This window comes from Rhinoderma darwinii, chromosome 10 (assembly GCF_050947455.1).
Source record: "Rhinoderma darwinii isolate aRhiDar2 chromosome 10, aRhiDar2.hap1, whole genome shotgun sequence".
Lineage (NCBI taxonomy): Eukaryota > Metazoa > Chordata > Amphibia > Anura > Rhinodermatidae > Rhinoderma > Rhinoderma darwinii.
Window position 1 is genome coordinate 6032033 of NC_134696.1, and position 19215 is coordinate 6051247.

At 47.1% G+C, this 19215-nt stretch overlaps 1 protein-coding gene across 1 annotated transcript in view; it reads right to left on the reverse strand.

The window, feature by feature from the left end:
- Positions 1–3318: 3318 nt before the first annotated feature.
- NCAPD3 (non-SMC condensin II complex subunit D3) overlaps positions 3319–19215 on the reverse strand; it is a 29141-nt gene continuing 13244 nt past the window's right edge. The window contains exons 11-34 of the mRNA XM_075839246.1: positions 18931–19183; positions 18045–18107; positions 17381–17461; positions 16707–16780; positions 16469–16603; positions 15012–15232; positions 13556–13747; positions 13253–13353; positions 12351–12466; positions 11902–12009; positions 11088–11199; positions 10850–11005; positions 9187–9425; positions 8144–8223; positions 7925–8062; positions 7713–7846; positions 7279–7481; positions 7048–7158; positions 6805–6972; positions 6168–6316; positions 5957–6093; positions 5689–5757; positions 4952–5087; positions 3319–3613 (exon numbers count right to left, since the gene is read on the reverse strand). Coding sequence (XP_075695361.1) covers positions 3514–3613; positions 4952–5087; positions 5689–5757; positions 5957–6093; positions 6168–6316; positions 6805–6972; positions 7048–7158; positions 7279–7481; positions 7713–7846; positions 7925–8062; positions 8144–8223; positions 9187–9425; positions 10850–11005; positions 11088–11199; positions 11902–12009; positions 12351–12466; positions 13253–13353; positions 13556–13747; positions 15012–15232; positions 16469–16603; positions 16707–16780; positions 17381–17461; positions 18045–18107; positions 18931–19183 — 3276 coding nt within the window. The 3' untranslated portion in view covers positions 3319–3513. The remainder of the gene's footprint in view (positions 3614–4951; positions 5088–5688; positions 5758–5956; positions 6094–6167; positions 6317–6804; positions 6973–7047; positions 7159–7278; positions 7482–7712; positions 7847–7924; positions 8063–8143; positions 8224–9186; positions 9426–10849; positions 11006–11087; positions 11200–11901; positions 12010–12350; positions 12467–13252; positions 13354–13555; positions 13748–15011; positions 15233–16468; positions 16604–16706; positions 16781–17380; positions 17462–18044; positions 18108–18930; positions 19184–19215) is intronic.

Consider the following 19215-nt stretch of genomic DNA (forward strand, 5'->3'; position numbering starts at 1 on the left):
ACCCGTAAGACTAATTCTTATTTTCCACTTCATCCCCCATGACGGCACACTAGGAGGACCAAATGAGATGGTTTAGGGGTGGGCCTACCGCTTGGAGTACTTTGCGGCCAAAGGCTCTTTTACACCGGCCGATCAACGAGACATCGTTGATCGGCGCTCGTTTGCTCCTGTCACACGGAGCTATGGATGGGGACGAGCGCTCGTTACTCGGATCGCTCGTCACCATACATTATTATCATGTCGGCCTCGCGTCTCCCTGTTTACACACCAAGATGAGCCGCCGACGACATTTCACTTTTTAAAAATATACGACCAGCAGATGATTGGGTTGAGTGTTTGCGCGTTCATCTGCTGGTTGTTCCCGTAGGGAAATTATCGGCAGCGGGTGTTCTGTAAACTCTCGTCTGCCTGATAATCGCCCGATGTAAAACCCCCTGAAGTCTCTACTGGATGGAAGGTCCAGCCTATAATGTCGGGGCGCTGCACTATAAATCTGGTCTACGGCGGCTCCCCTAATGAAGCTGTGGATCTGGTGGAGTCGGCTTAGATGTCTATAGGAACGGATTTTCCTTCCATAGAATAACGGTCTTTGCTGACTTAATCCATCGGGCAGTCGTAGCTTTTGAGGTCTTTGGGCCTTTATTATTTTTCCCCCAAATTGGAGTCTTTCCACCAATCAGCAGTAACCTGTAAATAATGTAAAACTGCTTTTCTAACATCAGGACCATGAAATGTTTTCTTTTTGTGCCTTTGGATTCTGACAAAATGATGGAAGAACAATTTCCGGATTTCTATGAACAACTTTCGAGAGATCTAGTCTTAATACAATCGTTTCATCCGTTATCCTCCGATATGGTTCATTTCTAGATGGCGCTTGTATTCAGTCTCTTTGCTGTGGTTATTAAAGGATGTGTTTGATTTTAAAGGAATCAAATTGGTTCAAAGGGAGTTCTGGTTCGAGCCATGCGGACAATGCCGAGCGCCCACCGCGGAAATGTCTGTCTACTGGTCGGTCTTAGGAGCCTCACAGGAGCGTGTTCGGTCCGTGATATGGACCGTATTTCCTGGACAGAACACAGTGCAGGGAGCCGGGCTCCTAGCATCATAGTTATGTACGACGCTAGGAGTCCCTGCCTCTCTGCGGGACAACTGTCCCGTACAGTAATCATGTTTTCAGTCCGGGACAGTAGTTCCACTGAGAGGCAGGGACTCCTAGCGTCGTACATAACTATGATGCTAGGAGCCCGGCTCCCTGCAGTGTGTTTAGTCCGGGAAATATGGTCCGAACACGCTCCTGTGAGGCTCTTTAGGCTGCAGACGTGAATCTTTTTACCCCCCTGTGTTCTGCTATCCGGGTGACATAGAATGTACAGAGTCTCTGTCACCAGTCTAACACTTCCCAATCTCCGACCTCATCTAAAACGCTTTGATTTTTACATTTATGCAAATTTTTGGTAATAGCCCAACTGGGCTTTGTAAAGAAGTGTCTGGGGCTGACCAATTCTCTTCATTCACGTCCAGCTCATGTAAACAGCACAGCGAGATCAGGCTGTGACATCACCTACTCCCGCAGTTCCTTCACCGGAGCATCGGGAGAATGACCAGACGTCGGCTCCAGCCGTTCCAGGACGATCATCCTACTCGGCAGCAGCCCCGGCACGGCTGGAGGTGATGTCTGGTCATTCTCCCGACGCTCCGGTGAAGGACCCGCGGGATGAAGCGACGGCACAGTCTGATCACCCTGTGCTGTGAATAAAGCTGGGCATGACGCTGATTGGTCGCCGTCATACACTTTTCTATACAACGCCCACTTGGTTAAACAAAAAATAACACCCGGTTGGGCTTCTACAAAAAAATTTGCATAAATGTAAAAATCAGAACTTTGTCAATACGTTTTAAAAAAAACAAAACCGTTACCAGCATCAAAGTGTTTATTAGGTAGATCGGGAAGTATTAAGCTGGTGACAGCGCCCCTCTCAGGCTGAGGCTTGTACTCTGAGGGTGCTTGGGCTAAGACCTACATCCAGTCCCTGTTGGCTGATTCTGGCCCGGGGGTTGGTCTCCAGACCAAGAGGATTTATTTTTTTTCCAAATTTTTAGATAGCTGACATAACTGGTTTACGGCTTTTAGGGTTATTACTTTCTGGGATGAGCAGTGTCCCCTCAGGATCCCGGTGATAATTGAAGGTTTTGGAGATTCTGGTGTCATAACAGCCCCTGTAATAGCAGATCTTGTTTTATAGGATCTTCCAGAGCTAGTTATTTTAGAATCGGGAACCGGGCCTTTTTTGGACACATCAAAGGGAAAGGTGTAAGCTGGATCCAAGCGTCAATGCCAGGAGGACCATCCTGAGGGTTTAGGGAGAAGTTTTGGAATTGTGTGTTCGCGATCAGGTCTACGTGAGGAAACCCCTATATGCGTGTGATCTGGAGAAAGACTTCTTGGTTTAGAGACCATTCGCCCGGATCGAGGTTGTTCCTGCTGAGAAAATCTGTGTCCGTATTCTCTGAACCCTTCAGGTGGATGTTTGATAGAGAAAGTAGAGTCTTCTCTGCCCAACAATCTCTGAAGGGGGGGGGGGGTGTGACGACTGCGAAGCACATCACATCCCCCCAATGGTCACCGGTCAGAACGAGGAAAAACTGATCCTGACCCCCATTAAATGGTTAGAGGAAAAAAAAAAAAGGCAGTCCCCCTCCAGTGGGAAAGGATCTTCTCTCCATCCTGACCCTTTAGGGACAGGAGATACACAGGTGGGAGGCGGACGGTGGGGCCTTCCTGTCCCTACTTCGGTCATGGGGGACGAAGTGGGAAAAAAAAAAAAAAAAGACCTCTTGGTTACAGAATATTGGAAATCCTCTAAAGCCCTGTTCACACAGTTTTTTTTGCATGTGAAAAATCTGCCCCAAAATTCCTAACCTTTGAGGCAGCATTTGACCCGCCGGCAGAAAACTTGCCGCAGTTTTTGGCCGCTGCCAGTTGGCGCAGCGAAAACCGCTTTCTCTGCCTCAATGGGAGGTCAGAAACACCTGAAGAAAAGGGCAGGACTCTTTTTCCCCACTCGTGGGAATTAACACCTACGCCTCCCATTGAAATCAATGGGCGGCTTTTTTGGCAGTTTCCACGTAAAAAAAAAAACCTCAGTGTGAACGAGACCTTAGGATGTAGTCACGCGATTATTTTGTAAAAATGGGAAAACCAAAATATGACCAACCTGTGAACACTGCCCGGAGCATCTCATTTACTAACTACAGTAAACCAGCGCCATTTATTTCGTGTATTTGTCCACATTCAGATGAATTAGCCGCACAAAATGATCCACGTGAAAAAAGCCTTTTAATAATCCGATCGCATAAAGTGATTTCTGAAGTGCTAAATATTCACAAAATTCAGCAACATGGTTTACAGGACAAGTGCAAAATGATACAAAGAGTTCAGCAGCGTCAAAGGGAAATATGTACAAAAAAACGTGATGGCTATTACGGAATCAGCCGGAGCCGCACGCGCTGCCTCTAGTTGGCCGGCTTTAGCGGCGCTCGTCTTGATGGCTGCCGCCGGTTACTTCTCCTCTGTACCGGAGACTCCACATTCCATTGTCGTGGCTGCGGCTCCCTAAATGGGGGGGGGGGGGGGGGGGGGGAAATAATGCAAATATATAATTAGAGCCAAATACATTCTAGGTCCAAGCGGAATAAGCAACACCCCAATATATTCGGATCAGGCAATACGGACACCGTTGGAAATTTTGCTACAGAAGTTTTGTGGGAAATTTAAAATCGATCTGTATGATGACCATGCTGGCCAATAGCTGTAAGTCACAGTGTGGGGGGGGGGGGGGTGCCGGGACATGACAGTGGGACTGCTGCTAATTATTTTGTTACTACAAATGGTCACGTGACCGTGGAAAACTGTCAGCAGGGAGGGACAGACGACAACTTCTGACAAGGCCAGGTTCCCTCAGGCTGGATACGCTGTGTAAAAATAACATCGCGTATCAGACCGAGAACCCACAGCTCAATCCGTCAAAGAGACGCAACCACATTGTGGTGCAGTTTTTGGACAGTTTCTGCTGCGGTAAGCAGCGCTAGAAAGGAAGATAAAAATGTCATACTCAGCCTAGTCGTGGTGACGCGTCCCGTTGTCGTGCAATCCAGCCTCCCGGGATGACACTGCAGCCCATGTGATTGGCTGCAGCAGTCACATGGGATGAAAAGTCATCCCGGGAGGCCAGCCGGGAAGAACACCCCGTTTGTAGGGCTACATTCACACGAGCGTGACAGATTTACACGCGTAAATCGGTCTGTGTTGCGTTCTGCACCAGTGCGCTGTGAGAGTGGCACGTGTTTTTCACGCATTCGCAAAGCACTTTTTTTTTTTAAAGGAATTTATGCGCAAATCACAGACCGCACACGTATGAAATCAATGGGTCCATGTGCTGTATGTGATTTCCACGCACAGCACACGGAGATTTACGTTGGCGTGAACGGGCTGGAAGTTTTTTTTAGTTGCCTTTTTTTTTTGCTGTGAAATCTCGGCAGCGCCACCACCAAAGTCACAATACTTTGCTATTTGTTGCGGGTTTAACATCCACATGGAATTAAATGGTGGAAAAGCAACAAAAACGCAGCATAAATGGACATGCCGAGGATTTAAAATCCGCACCGCATGTCAATTTATGAACGTTACCGTGCGTCTTTTTCCCGCAGCGTCTGCGTGGGATTTTCTAACACTCATTCACTTTGCTGCTACTGTAAATACTGCGGAATTTCCGCACACAATTCCGTTGCGGAAATTCCATAGCGTTTACGCTACGTGGGAACCCGGCCTAAGGAGATCACCGGGGGTTTTGAAAAAGTTCGGACAGCGCCTTTAGGTTTGTTTCATTCCCTTCTTTCAGACCAGCAGGAGCCCCCGGGATAACGTTCTACGGTCCATGATCACAATACTCACGGCTTGTCTGGCGACATTATACACAGGACGTCCCCATCTTCTTCATGTGACGATCGCTGGTTTTTCCCAGAAGTTGGGGTCTGGTTTTCACTAATGTAACTCACTCCAGCTCCAAAAGTTACATTATTAATCGTTCCTGCAATATAAATTGGACATTGAATCATGTAAAATTATCAGCACCAGTCTCTGGCTCATTTTATTGCTTTCTATGCACATTAGTCCTGCCCTTAGGTTTATAAGGTGATGGATATTTGCAGACCACATAATATATCTAGTAAAAGGTGAAAATACATCTTGTTTTTAAGACATTATTGTAGTTGGTCATTTTCTTATTTATCCACCAGAGGGCAGCCTATCCCCTCAACCCAATGAGATGTCATTTCATTACATGTCCACCAGAGGGCAGCCTATCCCCTCAACCCAATGAGACGTCATTTCATTACATGTCCACCAGAGGGAGCACAGTGCCATGAACTAAAGATGCGTGTAGGGTTTGGCCCAATTCACCAGTTCGTAGACAAACCAAACAAATCAATTTACCCAATTATTTTTCTTAAATTCACCAGAAGCCAAATCTATTTGCCAAAGAATCTTAACGGCTGGCGAATAGTTAGCAAATACATTGATTGGGGTGGTTTGTAAAACAACTGCTTGCAATCAAATTCAAGATTTTTACAATAATTGGTCCCGGATTCTACTTGCAGACACATCAGGTGACGGGCAGGCTGGATACTTACGTTCAGGAGTACTGATTGCCCGTCCTTCCAGCCTCTTATTAGATTGCGGATCGGAACCGCTGAACGTGACTGCAGGAAAAAAATATAATAGAGAGTTGCATTAACTATAAAACAAAGTTACCACAAACAAGAATTTAGAAATTGAAGAAAAAGGGGGCGCAAATTTAAGCAATCTGCCTGCGCCATCTACCCCGGACTATACTGCTGCCAGTCTATAGCTGGCACTATGCCATATGGTACGACGTGATCAAAGAAATTCTGCTCGTACCCGTCTTACTGCTGTTCACGCTGGATGTGGGTGATGTTGATGGGTTCACCCCGATGCTCTTGCTTCTCGGCTTTAGTTTGTTTTCCACGGTTTTCCTTGCGGAATTGAGGATGGCGAGAGTGCTGAGTGACATCGGCCTGCAGGAGCGCACACCAGTCAGCATTTATATCTCCCAGTATAAGAACTCAATCCCCCTAGATCTGATCTTTACCTTGGCCGAGGGACCTGTCCAGCGAGAACGCCGATCCTGGGTGTGGTTATGGGTGTAGTCAGTGCAGTCCCTCCAGGTACCTCCTCTATAGTGGGGAGAGGGGACCGATGAGCAGTTGGGGTTTGGGGAGAGCCAGAAGCTGCAGTTGCCTGGGAAAGTAACAGAATAAGGAGTAAAGTCCAACGGCAAGTCCGGGAAGCCATACAATCCCATCCACTGGTGACGGAACAGGCAGAGCAATGCTTGATGCAATAATCCGGTAGTCTAGAACCCGTCACTTGTCGACACCTGGATGTGCTGGACTATTGGAAGCTTTACTGGACAATCGCCGCCAATATGTCAGGATTATAGAGATCAATGGAGAAAAACAGCAAAACAAAAACGCAGCATGCTACAGAATTTAATTCCGCACCGCAGGTCAGTTTATTAACGTTTACGCTGAATTTTTCCCCCGCAGCGTGGGCATAAGATTTTCTGAATCTCCTCCACTTTGCTGCTACAGTAAATGCTGCGGAATTTCCGCAGAATTCCGTTACAGAAATTCCGCAGCGTTTACGCTACCTGGGAACCCGGCCTAAGTCTCGCTATTACACACCATGCGTTGATTTCTAGCACACTGCAGCCGTGTCCTCCTCACCTGCGGACTGCCGGATGTGGCTGTACTGACGGCGGTATTCTCCTGCTCGCACTGTTCCCTCTCCAGCTGCTCCTCGTACTTCTTCATGTCGTACTCCAGCTCTGCCGCCAGCTGTTTGTCCACCGCAAAGAAATCTTTGATCTCATCCCGATAATCCTGCATCATCTCCTGCAGGTGGAGCAGAACAAGGTCATGCCTGAGAGACTGGAGGGTAAAACGCCCCATATACAAACCGCTACCTACCCGCAGATAGTTCATGAGATCTCGCACCGCCGGGATCCTCTGCTGCTCCAAAAAGCCCTTGAGAGAGGAGATAATAGGGACGATGTTTTCTATGAAGTTCTTCTTTTGGACCTGCAAGGGTGAGAGACGCAACATGACGACAGTCCGCAGGGGTATACAGCGATCACTAGCATCAGACCCCCCCCCCCCCCCCCCCCCCCCCCCCCCCCCCCCGAAGTATTAAAGGCGCACCTGGGAAATGAGTTTCTTTTGTGCCACTTGCATTACAGCATTAGCCATGGCCATATCATCATCATCATCGCCACCGACGTCCTCTCCGGGTTTCGACCTCATTGCCGATAACTTGATTTCCTTGCAACTCATGATTTCAAAGATGTCGGACAGCAGCTCGTTGGCTTCCATGTCGATGGGTAACAAGCCGTCCACAAAGCAAGCTGCAGCAGGTGAGGCAACGAGAGGTGTCAGTTACTGAAGAGGTCTCTGGAAGTAAGACCTAAATGGAACTTCTATGCCCATGTAGATAGGATTAGAACGACCACGTCCAACCTGCGGCTCTCCAGAGACTACAAGTCCCAGCATGCCTCGAGAGGGCCATGAGTTTCACAACAGCCGGAGAGCTGCAGGCGTAAGACTGCTGGTCTAGAACCTGCAGGGTGTAGACGTACCTAGAACGTTCTGGCTGATCTTCGTAGTCAGATTGAACCTTTGCTCGTCTGTAAAGTGCTCCAGCAGGAATTTGTAGATCTTCATACGTTTCTCTTTGTTCTCTTTTCCTTTGAGGGAGAAAAGTTTCCTCTCCCTAAATACAGATCGGACGTCAGGACATTCACACGTCGGCATTTCAACGCTCGAGAACGCAGCGGGACGTGGGACTCACCTCTCGCTCTGCGAAAACTTGTTGTACGTTTCATGTTTTTCGTAAGAAGTGAAGTGAAAAATGCATTCGATAAAATGCTGGGAGAACATGACCGGGTTTCTTTTTAGAAGCAGGTGAACCAGGCAGAACTCTCCGAACCTGGAATATAAAGGAACGGGAGGGTGACATCCTGGCACAGAGCGAGGGGTCCGGCTGCAATCCAACGCTGTGAACACTTACTTGGCGATATCTGGGTCTGGGTCCACCAGGACGCTGACGAAGCGGAAGAATAGGGACCCTTTCAGCTTTACAAACTCTTCCTGCGATGTCAAACAGAAGAAAATATGTCACTAATATCATATCTATAAAAAAAAACAAGTGAAATGTATCACTAAGAATCTACAGCGTTAATCATAAACAAGTCCAGTGGGACCCCGTCCCTGGTCGTCCAGTGGGACCCCGTCCCTGGTCGTCCAGTGGGACCCCGTCCCTGGTCGTCCAGTGGGACCCCGTCCCTGGTCGTCCAGTGGGACCCCGTCCCTGGTCGTCCAGTGGGACCCCGTCCCTGGTCGTCCAGTGGGACCCCGTCCCTGGTCGTCCAGTGGGACCCCGTCCCTGGTCGTCCAGTGGGACCCCGTCCCTGGTCGTCCAGTGGGACCCCGTCCCTGGTCGTCCAGTGGGACCCCGTCCCTGGTCGTCCAGTGGGACCCCGTCCCTGGTCGTCCAGTGGGACCCCGTCCCTGGTCGTCCAGTGGGACCCCGTCCCTGGTCGTCCAGTGGGACCCCGTCCCTGGTCGTCCAGTGGGACCCCGTCCCTGGTCGTCCAGTGGGACCCCGTCCCTGGTCGTCCAGTGGGACCCCGTCCCTGGTCGTCCAGTGGGACCCCGTCCCTGGTCGTCCAGTGGGACCCCGTCCCTGGTCGTCCAGTGGGACCCCGTCCCTGGTCGTCCAGTGGGACCCCGTCCCTGGTCGTCCAGTGGGACCCCGTCCCTGGTCGTCCAGTGGGACCCCGTCCCTGGTCGTCCAGTGGGACCCCGTCCCTGGTCGTCCAGTGGGACCCCGTCCCTGGTCGTCCAGTGGGACCCCGTCCCTGGTCGTCTAGTGCCTGCAGTAACCGGGATCAGGCTTATCACATTCAACAACCAAACCCCCCCCCCTCGAGATCAGAATTGGGGGAGGGGGGGGGCGCACTGGTCGACTTCACGATGCATGAGCATTAGCGGTGGACTCAGTGGCGCCCTCCAGTGCTGCGTTGGATAGCCCTACTTATATGAGCATCTCACCTGCAGCAGGTTGGTCAGCATGATCAAGGTCTGTTTCCGGATGAAAGGGTCTCTGTCCCTGAGGCACACTGACACATTAGGTATATATCTGTCCACCATTGTGGTGTAGCGAATGCACAGGTCACAGATGACGATGATCACGTTGTTGCGGATGGCCAAGTCATCAGTTACTTCCAGTTCTCGAGCGAGAGCAGGGACACACTTCTTAGCAAGGTCCTCATGCTGCAGACACAACTTTCCTGAGGAAGGTCATATTTTTTAGAGTACGTCACCACTTTACCAAACTACATAAATTGTTGAGTCACTTTATAAATACTTTCTTTATCCTATACTGATCCGGAGTATTATACTCCAGAGCTGTGCTCACTATTCTGCTGGTGGAGTCCCTGTGTACATACATTACATTACTTATCCTGTACTGATCCTGAGTTATATCCTGTATTATACTCCAGAGCGGCACTCACTATTCTGCCGGTGGAGTCACTGTGTACATACATTACATTACTTATCCTGTACTGATCCTGAGTTACATCCTGTATTATACTCCAGAGCTGCACTCACTATTCTGCTGGTGGAGTCACTGTGTACATACATTACATTACTTATCCTGTACTGATCCTGAGTTACATCCTGTATTATACTCCAGAGCTGCACTCACTATTCTGCCGGTGGAGTCACTGTGTACATACATTACATTACTTATCCTGTACTGCTCCTGAGTTATATCCTGTATTATACTCCAGAGCGGCACTCACTATTCTGCTGGTGGAGTCACTGTGTACATACATTACATTACTTATCCTGTACTGATCCTGAGTTACATCCTGTATTATACTCCAGAGCTGCACTAACTATTCTGCTGGTGCAGTCACTGTGTACATACATTACATTACTTATCCTGTACTGATCCTGAGTTACATCCTGTATTATACTCCAGAGCTGCACTCACTATTCTGCTGGTGGAGTCACTATGTACATACATTACTTATCCTGTACTGATCCTGAGTTATATCCTGTATTATACTCCAGAGCGGCACTCACTATTCTGCCGGTGGAGTCACTGTGTACATACATTACATTACTTATCCTGTACTGATCCTGAGTTACATCCTGTATTATACTCCAGAGCTGCACTCACTATTCTGCTGGTGGAGTCACTGTGTACATACATTACATTACTTATCCTGTACTGATCCTGAGTTACATCCTGTATTATACTCCAGAGCTGCACTCACTATTCTGCCGGTGGAGTCACTGTGTACATACATTACATTACTTATCCTGTACTGCTCCTGAGTTATATCCTGTATTATACTCCAGAGCGGCACTCACTATTCTGCTGGTGGAGTCACTGTGTACATACATTACATTACTTATCCTGTACTGATCCTGAGTTATATCCTGTATTATACTCCAGAGCGGCACTCACTATTCTGCTGGTGGAGTCACTGTGTACATACATTACTTATCCTGTACTGATCCTGAGTTACATCCTGTATTATACTCCAGAGCTGCACTCACTATTCTGCCGGTGGAGTCACTGTGTACATACATTACATTACTTATCCTGTACTGCTCCTGAGTTATATCCTGTATTATACTCCGTGACCTTACTTCTGGAGAGAATACAACTTTTAATGTAACTGTAAAGAGCGTTTCTTACCAAGTGTGATGAAGGCGTGGGCCCGGATCACCGGTGGCATAGACGACCCTTTGAACTGGGAAAGTGGTTGAGACTGCGGTTGGGAGATAGGTTGAGACTGCGGTTGGGAGAGCGGTTGAGGGTGTTCCAGAGTGTCTTTCTCCAAGACACTGGCGTCTATGGAATAAAAAACAGTAAGTTATTGCACCCCCCACACTCATTGCAGAACATGAGATGTAATACATGGATTTGGGCTTACTTTGTTCTGTGTGTACAGAGGCCAGGATAGACTGAACAAGAAGCAAGACTCGTTTCTCCACACGTGCCGGACAAAGCTGAACTGCTTCTCCCAGGGTGAAGAGATGTCGGACCTAAGAAAGGGGGAGAGGAAGAGACTGTGGGTAACACAAATATAGTAGTGTAATTCCATATATAACCACTAGGAGGACAGAGGGCATAAGGTAATTATTTTATACCAGTACTCCCCCTTGTGGCTGCAGGAGGAAGCACAATCAATGGCAAGACAGGTGGAGCAGTGTATAATATAACTAGTATACAGAGGGTATTCATTTGAAGCGGCAGTGTCTTGATGGACAGCAGAGGCTGAAACCAACCAATGGGAGGAGTTTTTGGCCATTGTTTTCCGACTCTGTTTCTGCATCAAAAACATCTCAAAATAACTGTGTGAACAGGGCCTTACATACCGGCAGCACAAATCATTCTGCTAGTTCGCTACAATGTATCAGTCTCACCATTGACTGATACAATTGTATCCACTTAGCTAAGAGCAGGACTAGGGTGGTACATGTCGAGTCTGTTCACATTCACTGACAGCAAACAAATATCTTTAGGAATTGAGACACAAAATAGATTATAAAATGGATTATCCGGTTATAAAACGTTCCGTCATCCCCGAGACTTCCATAAACGTACTTGACAGCACAGGTCAGGGGTCGAAGCAGTTCACTAGTCTTAGTTTTTCCAGCCCCGCAGATCAGGTCAGTGCTGCAGAAATAACGGGACATTATATTCACCATTCCGGTATAGAGACCACAGGACAAGGAGGCCCTCACCATTAATTCCTGATCATACTGGACGTGCTGGGAATCGGCCATCACAACAGAGGAAATGTGCTCTTCACAAACAGACACCAAATCTCCGCACACGTCATTGAGCAGATCCTGGAACATGAGCCAAAAATAAAAAAAAATCACCAAAAAGTGCAGATATTTATTTATATGACCTGCAGTGGCCTCTAGGTGGAGCCAGCATCAACACTAGGGGCGATGTATGAGGGTATATAGTATATATAGCTTATTACATAGACGCGGTTACAACTTGGGAGGAGAAATTTGCAGGAGAAAAGAGGATCATTCCAGGGGCGCTGCTGTGTGGTAGTAATGATAAGATCAAAGTCCGGAGATATTGATAAAATCAATTTATTCGAATGAGTGGCTACGCGTTTCAACGATGAACAATCGTCTTCATCAGGCCATGAACTTGGTCGTATTCAGTATTTTACCTGCACGGCTTCAGGTGTATCCAGGTGAGCGTAGCAAAGCTTCTGCAGAGTCTCAATGGCCGGACTTATAATCTCGGGTGGAGACTTAAACTCTTTCAGCCAGGACTTGACATTATCTGTACAGAGGGGAGGCCGGTCACATGCATTAGATGGGAGTAGAAATCTCCACTCGAGACACAGCCCGATGGGAGTCGTCATCACTTATACTAATACATGGAGTCAGAGAAACAAAAGGGCTGGGCCATATAAAGCTTACTCATTGTACAATAAAAAGCTCTGCAACTTTCTAATAAACTTAAGGTTTCAATTCCTTACCATTTACAAGATCACTGCTTACTGTCAGTGAATGTGATTATTATTATTTTTTACATTAAAGAGGCTGAAATTCCATACTTCAGATCTGAGGATTTGTTACAATTGTATCTAGTCTAGATCACAGAGGATTGTCTGAAGAGCCCGCACCCCAGAAACTATTCGGACAGGAGAGATTTATATGTTGTTGATAGGTTTGGGCTCTGTTCACATCTGCATCATTGCTTCGGTTTGATGTAGTGCCGGATCCGTCGAACGACAAATACCACCAGTACCCGACAGACCCTTGTGTTTCCCAATGGGGTCTGTCGAGCGTTCCGTAATTTTGATGGGAATAGCGCTGCAACGGAATTTGCACAAGAGGCACCGAACTTTCGACGCAAACGTGAACAGAGCCGTAACTCACAGAGTATTGTCTAGACTGGATACAATTGTACCAAACCCTCAGCTATAGGAAGTTTTACGTCTGTACAGGTTTTCAGCCTCACTAACAGCAAGCAGAGGTCTTAAAAAGATTGTGAGGAATGACAAAATGCATTGGCACCTCCACTTCAGCATCTGTAAGATATCCAAACATCAATGTGCCTTACCGATCATCTGCGCTCTCTTATCTGCCGGTAGGTGTTTGGCGATATGGCCGATCACACAGAGGATGTGCCCGGTGGTGGCGCTGGAGCTCGTGTTGGGCTCCCTGGAAAAGAGAAGAGACCAAATAAAACAGATGCAATAAACAAGAATAAAAAGTATCAAATAGAAAATGAATTAAAATAACAAAACTATTTTTTCCCACATATCACTCGCGTTTGGTGGGCGGTCATTACTCTACTCGTCTTATGGTTATACCAATAAAACTGATGCTCGGAACGACGACATCTGGAGGCCGAGCCGCTTACCTTCTGACTTGGTCCCAGGCGTTCAGGATTTTGGTGTAGTCCAATTTTGGCGAAGATCCTGCGACCTTAGAGAGCACCATCCAGGCCGACGCCAAGTGCTCCGTCTCCGTGTGAGAGATCAAATTGTTGATTAAGGTGGAGGAAAACTTATCCTGCTTGGCCCAGAGGTGAAAAGCTTTATTCAGATAACGGCTGCGGACAGAGAGGAACATATAGAATGCGCTAAAAGTAGATCTTTGTCATCTCTTGAGAATATATATTATATATAACACTGTATTGGTGTGTTCATTTTATTAAAAATTATTTTTAATTTTTGAGATACAGCTGCTCTCCATACAGGATACAAAGCAGCTGTATCGTGCACTGAAACCTGAATCCATCATGTCAGCGGGACTGACGGATTCAGTGATCGGCAGGATTGAGCGGTTATAGATCACATCTACGTTCATAACTTAGATGTGATCGATAAGAGTTTGATCCTGCCGGTCGCTGAACCCGTCAGTCCCGCTGACATGATGGATTCAGGTTTCAGTGCACGATACAGCTGCTTTGTATCCTGTATAGAGAGCAGCTGTAGCTCAAAAAGGATTTTTTTTTTTAAATAAAATGTAATTGTAAAGTTGCATCTAACACACCAATTCCGTTTGGAATATTGAGGCAGATTTTCAGGGTGTTTTTTTCCCGCAAAATATGCTTTCTCTGCCTCCCATTGATGTCAATGGGAGGTCAGAGACGTAAACGCCTGAAGATAGGGCATGGCGCTTCTTTTTCCCGTGAGACTTTTTCCGTTCACGGGAAAGAAAAACGCCTCCGCCTCCCGTTTTTCAGCACCTGATATTTTTCACAGACCCATTCACTTTAGCGGGTGAATTGGGTCCATGAAAACGGACCTGATTCTCTGATCGGTGGAAAGATAAAACATTCTACAGTCCCACGGATTACTGACGGGACCCGGCCGACACACAACAAAATGTACATTACAGAATTATGAACCGGAGATACCGGATTATCAGACGGCGATGGAAAAATATATAGACCCCATTAGTACAAACTTCCGGAATACCAGTAGCCAGAAATTAAAATCTGAAAACCGAAAAACCTGCGGCTATGCCTGAGGATTGTCCTCGTTCCTCCGCAGTTCTATGCCGGAAACAAACACCAGATTATAGGAATTTTATTGGGTTTATGAAATCGATAGAATAAATAAAATTCCTTTAATCCGGCATCAATTGGCCCGGAGAGGGGCTGGATTATTGGATCGTCTCGGTAGAATATATGAAACGCACTTGTGAGGTTACAGAAGAAAGTCCCAAATAAACTGCTGCTTTTTTTCTTTGAGGAGTCCGGATAATCAGAATTTCTGGACTATTGGACGCCAGATTAAAGGAATGTTACCGTATATTTCTAGGGATAGATTTAGGCGTAATCACTATTTTGGGCTGGGTGATTGGCCCACCTGAGGTCCTGGCTCTCTGTGGTGAGCAGGTGCAGCAGATCCCACGTCAGCTTCTGCTTCTCGTCCTCGTCCCGGTAGCGGTTGTGGTGTTTGATGCCCTGCAGGAGGAGCTGGTCCAGACAGTCCAAGGTTTTCTCCTGGACAGACGACTCCGTATCCAGCACAACCGGGATCAGCCCCGTGAGCCAGGCCTTCTGCACCGCCACATTGTGAGGCTGAGCCTATCGGGGGAGGGGGTGGATATATACAGAAGGGTTAGAACAGATCACTATATACATCAGAATGTAGAAAAAAAATACTAAAAACTAAAGGGGATCCCTACATTTATATAAATAACGAGATGTGTCATGACACCGGCCCCCCCGATAAACTGTGATCCCCGAGAAAGCAGCGGCTGGACACACAATCCCACCCCTAAAGCGGAAATGTAGCATTACATGTCGTCATAAATCATCTAATACATTGTAAAAAGTTCTGCAACTTTCTAATATTCTTTACGATTTAATTGCGGACATCTGCTTGCTGTCAATGAACGGAAACATTCAAGTTTACATCCAGAGGCTGAAACCCTGCAGAGACATAATACTTCTCACAGATGAGGGTTTGGTACAATATATCCTATATGGAAGGGGGGCAGACACCTTCAGCACTCCAGCTGTAGTAATACTACAACTCCCAGCATACACTCACAGGCTGCTGGGAGTTGCAATTTCACAACAGCTGGAGTGCTGAAGGTTGCGGACCAGTGCTTTATGAGCTAAACACATCAGAAGCCCAAAAGGCTCTCCTGTCCTGATAGTTTGTTACAATGGATCAGTAAAAAAAACAAAAAAAAAAAAAACAAAAACATAATTCTGGCTATTTAGCTCTTAGAGGATTGTCTAGAATGGATACAATTGTAACAAACCCGCACCTGTGAGAAGCGTTAGGTCTGTAAAGAGTCTCAGCCACTAAATATTTCCACTTCACTGACTTATCTTATATGTTCTTGAGCCGGTCTCCATTCACAGCCAAAGCTGCGTTCATAATTCTGCAGGTTTCTTCTTTATTTTGACCTAGTCTTCCTGCTGCACCCTGCAGTACAGTACTGCAGGGTGCAGCAGGAAGACTAGGTCAAAATAAAGAAGAAACCTGCAGAATTATGAACGCAGCTTTGGCTGTGAATGGAGACCGGCTCAAGAACATATAAGATAAGTCAGTGAAGTGGAAATATTTAGTGGCTGAGACTCTTTACAGACCTAACGCTTCTCACAGGTGCGGGTTTGTTACAATTGTTGAAAGCAGTGCCCTAAAGAGTTCAGACTGCTGCTTTGGATGTGACAGGAGTATAAAAATTCACGGAAAAACTCAAATAAATTGTGAGGAAGAGAAGATAAAACATGGAACTCTACTTAACGATCTGTGTAATCCACTTTACAAAATGTCAATCTAATCTATGTGAAGTGCTCGTTCACAACCTGCAGCAGCTCCGTCAGGGAAGTCAGCGCCTGTTTGCGCACAGATAAGGCGGGGTCTCTGCATCGGTCTTGGAGGGTGGAGAGATCATCGGAGCTGCAAGGGATCAGGTTGTACTTCAGGATGTTCACCAGGACCTGGACAAGAAAGATCCAGAGGAGATGAGAAGTTATGGAAGAGCTGGCCATAGATGCACGGAAAATTCCGCTGACAGGCAGTGATCGCAGCGGTAATTGTTACCTGCAGCGCCGACTTCCTGACAGTCGTCTTCTCATCGCCGGCTCGGAGCCGCAGCATCGCCAACATATCCCCTCCTGCAAATGATATACATTTACTAAACTAATTCTGTACAGAGGCTTTCCAACAGACTTTATGGTTCAATTCATCACTTTCAAAATCTCTGCTTGCTGTCACTCAAATCGCTTTAAACAACAAGTGTGAGGCCCTGGTCACTCAGAGTTTTTTGCAGGCAAAAAAAAAATCTGACTTGACTTGCCTGCACTTTTTTGCCACGTTTTTTGTCTGCCACCATTGAAGCGAATGCATGGACCACGGGCAAATAACGCAGCGATAAACTAACGCCGCAGGGTTTTCTGCCTCCCATTGATTTCAATGAGAGGTCAGAGGTGGAATCCACGGCAAGAAAGGACATGCCGCTTTTTTCCCCGCGAGCGTCTAAAAGTCGACCGGGAAAAATAACCACCACCCATTGAAGTCAATAGGAGGCAATCTCGGCTGTCTGCTGGCGCCGATTCCGATACGATTTCCGCGTCAAAATCAGCGCCACAAAACTATGTGAGTCAGTGGATGATGGGAGTAGCAGTTCATTGGAGGTCCACTGCCATGTATGTTGTGTGTGTACAGGAGAGTAATAGAGAATGAATACTCCCAACATTCCACATGTAGTCACTCACCATCAGCCCCCATGGGGTCACCGTCATCTGTCACTTCAATGGTCCTCAGGGCACCGATAGTCTTGTGGGTGTGATTAGAAACTGCAGAAGAGATTATAATGCTGATAATGAACGGACCGCATCAAGATTCCCCCCAACGCAACGTGACTGTTCTGACTCAATCCCATCACACAATATAAGACACCCACGTAATGGAAGGAGGCCCCTTTAAGACCAGGTCAAGGGGAAAAATTACAATTAACCAAGGCCCAGATACAGCAGAAGATTGTTTAATGCAATGTGTGAACGGAGACCAACGCCGGCCACAACGTACAGGATTTGTTTTTTCAGTAGAGCCCCATCAACATACACTGATTACGGCGTATGGACATCAAATCGGGGAGGGGTCCCCACTCAGGATTCCTCCCTATTAACTATAGTGGAGCGAGCGTCTGCAAGAAGAGCAGCTCCAGAGGATTAGATGTGACTATTACATGATCTCCACGTAATAATACATTCCACCTGCAGGACCGGAGCAGCCGGACCCCGGGATAAACCGCTCTGATGGATCCCAAACTCCGGAGGAAATAAAAGAACGACGTCAGGACAAGTCTACCCAACCCTCCCACCACAGCCTAGAGGAATATATCCTCATCCCAACGTTACAGAACTGGGACCCCGTTACCTTCTGCGCCGCTGACCATAGATTCAGTCGTGGCCGAGGTTCCTGTCATTGTTCTGCAACTGCCTGAAAGATGAAAAACCAGCAGCAAAAATAAGCAAACGGAAAAAGTGAAATCCTGAGATTGAACGTCTGCAGCTCTGAAGTATAATACAGGATGTAACGCAGCATCAGTACAGGATAAGTAATGTAATGTATGTACACAGTGACTCCACCAGCAGAATAGTGAGTGCAGCTCTGTAGTATAATACAGGATGTAACTCAGGATCAGTACAGGATAAGTAATGTATGTACACAGTGACTCCACCAGCAGAATAGTGAGTGCAGCTCTGGAGTATAATACAGGATGTAACTCAGGATCAGTACAGGATAAGTAATGTAATGTATGTACACAGTGACTCCACCAGCAGAATTGTGAGTGCAGCTCTGGAGTATAATACAGGATGTAACTCAGGATCAGTACAGGATAAGTAATGTATGTACACAGTGACTCCACCAGCAGAATAGTGAGTGCAGCTCTGGAGTATAATACAGGATATAACTCAGGATCAGTACAGGATAAGTAATGTATGTACACAGTGACTCCACCAGGAGAATAGTGAGTGCAGCTCTGGAGTATAATACAGGATATAACTCGGGATCAGTACAGGAGAAGTAATGTCATGTATGTACACAGTGACTCCACCAGGAGAATAGGGAGTGCAGCTCTGGAGTATAATACAGGATGCAACTCAGGATCAGTACAGGATAAGTAATGTATTTATGAGGTGTTGAGTATATGTATAAATTAAGGGTTTAGCAGGACCCGGCTTAGTGGCTGCCAACAACACTACAGCTGTGTAGAAGCTTCAGAGCAGCCATGAGAATTCGTCGGCCCGGTTATACTTACTTCTCTGTAGCAGGACAGTGACTCCATCGAGAACGGATGTTGCGTTTTTCTCTAGACTGTGCGCCAGGCACGAGAGCGCTTTACTCCGCACAGTCGGGGCCTTGTCAGAGCAGCGGCTGAACACCATGGCCTGCAGTAGGAACTTGTGTTGCAGAAACTTGAGGTTCTCCAGCGGAAACGAAGCATCGACGAGTCTCTCCGGCAGCTCCAGCAGAGCAGCAGCGACATCCAGAGCAAACACTCTATAGGAGATCTGTGGTGGCAGGGATAACGCGGGAGGGGGGG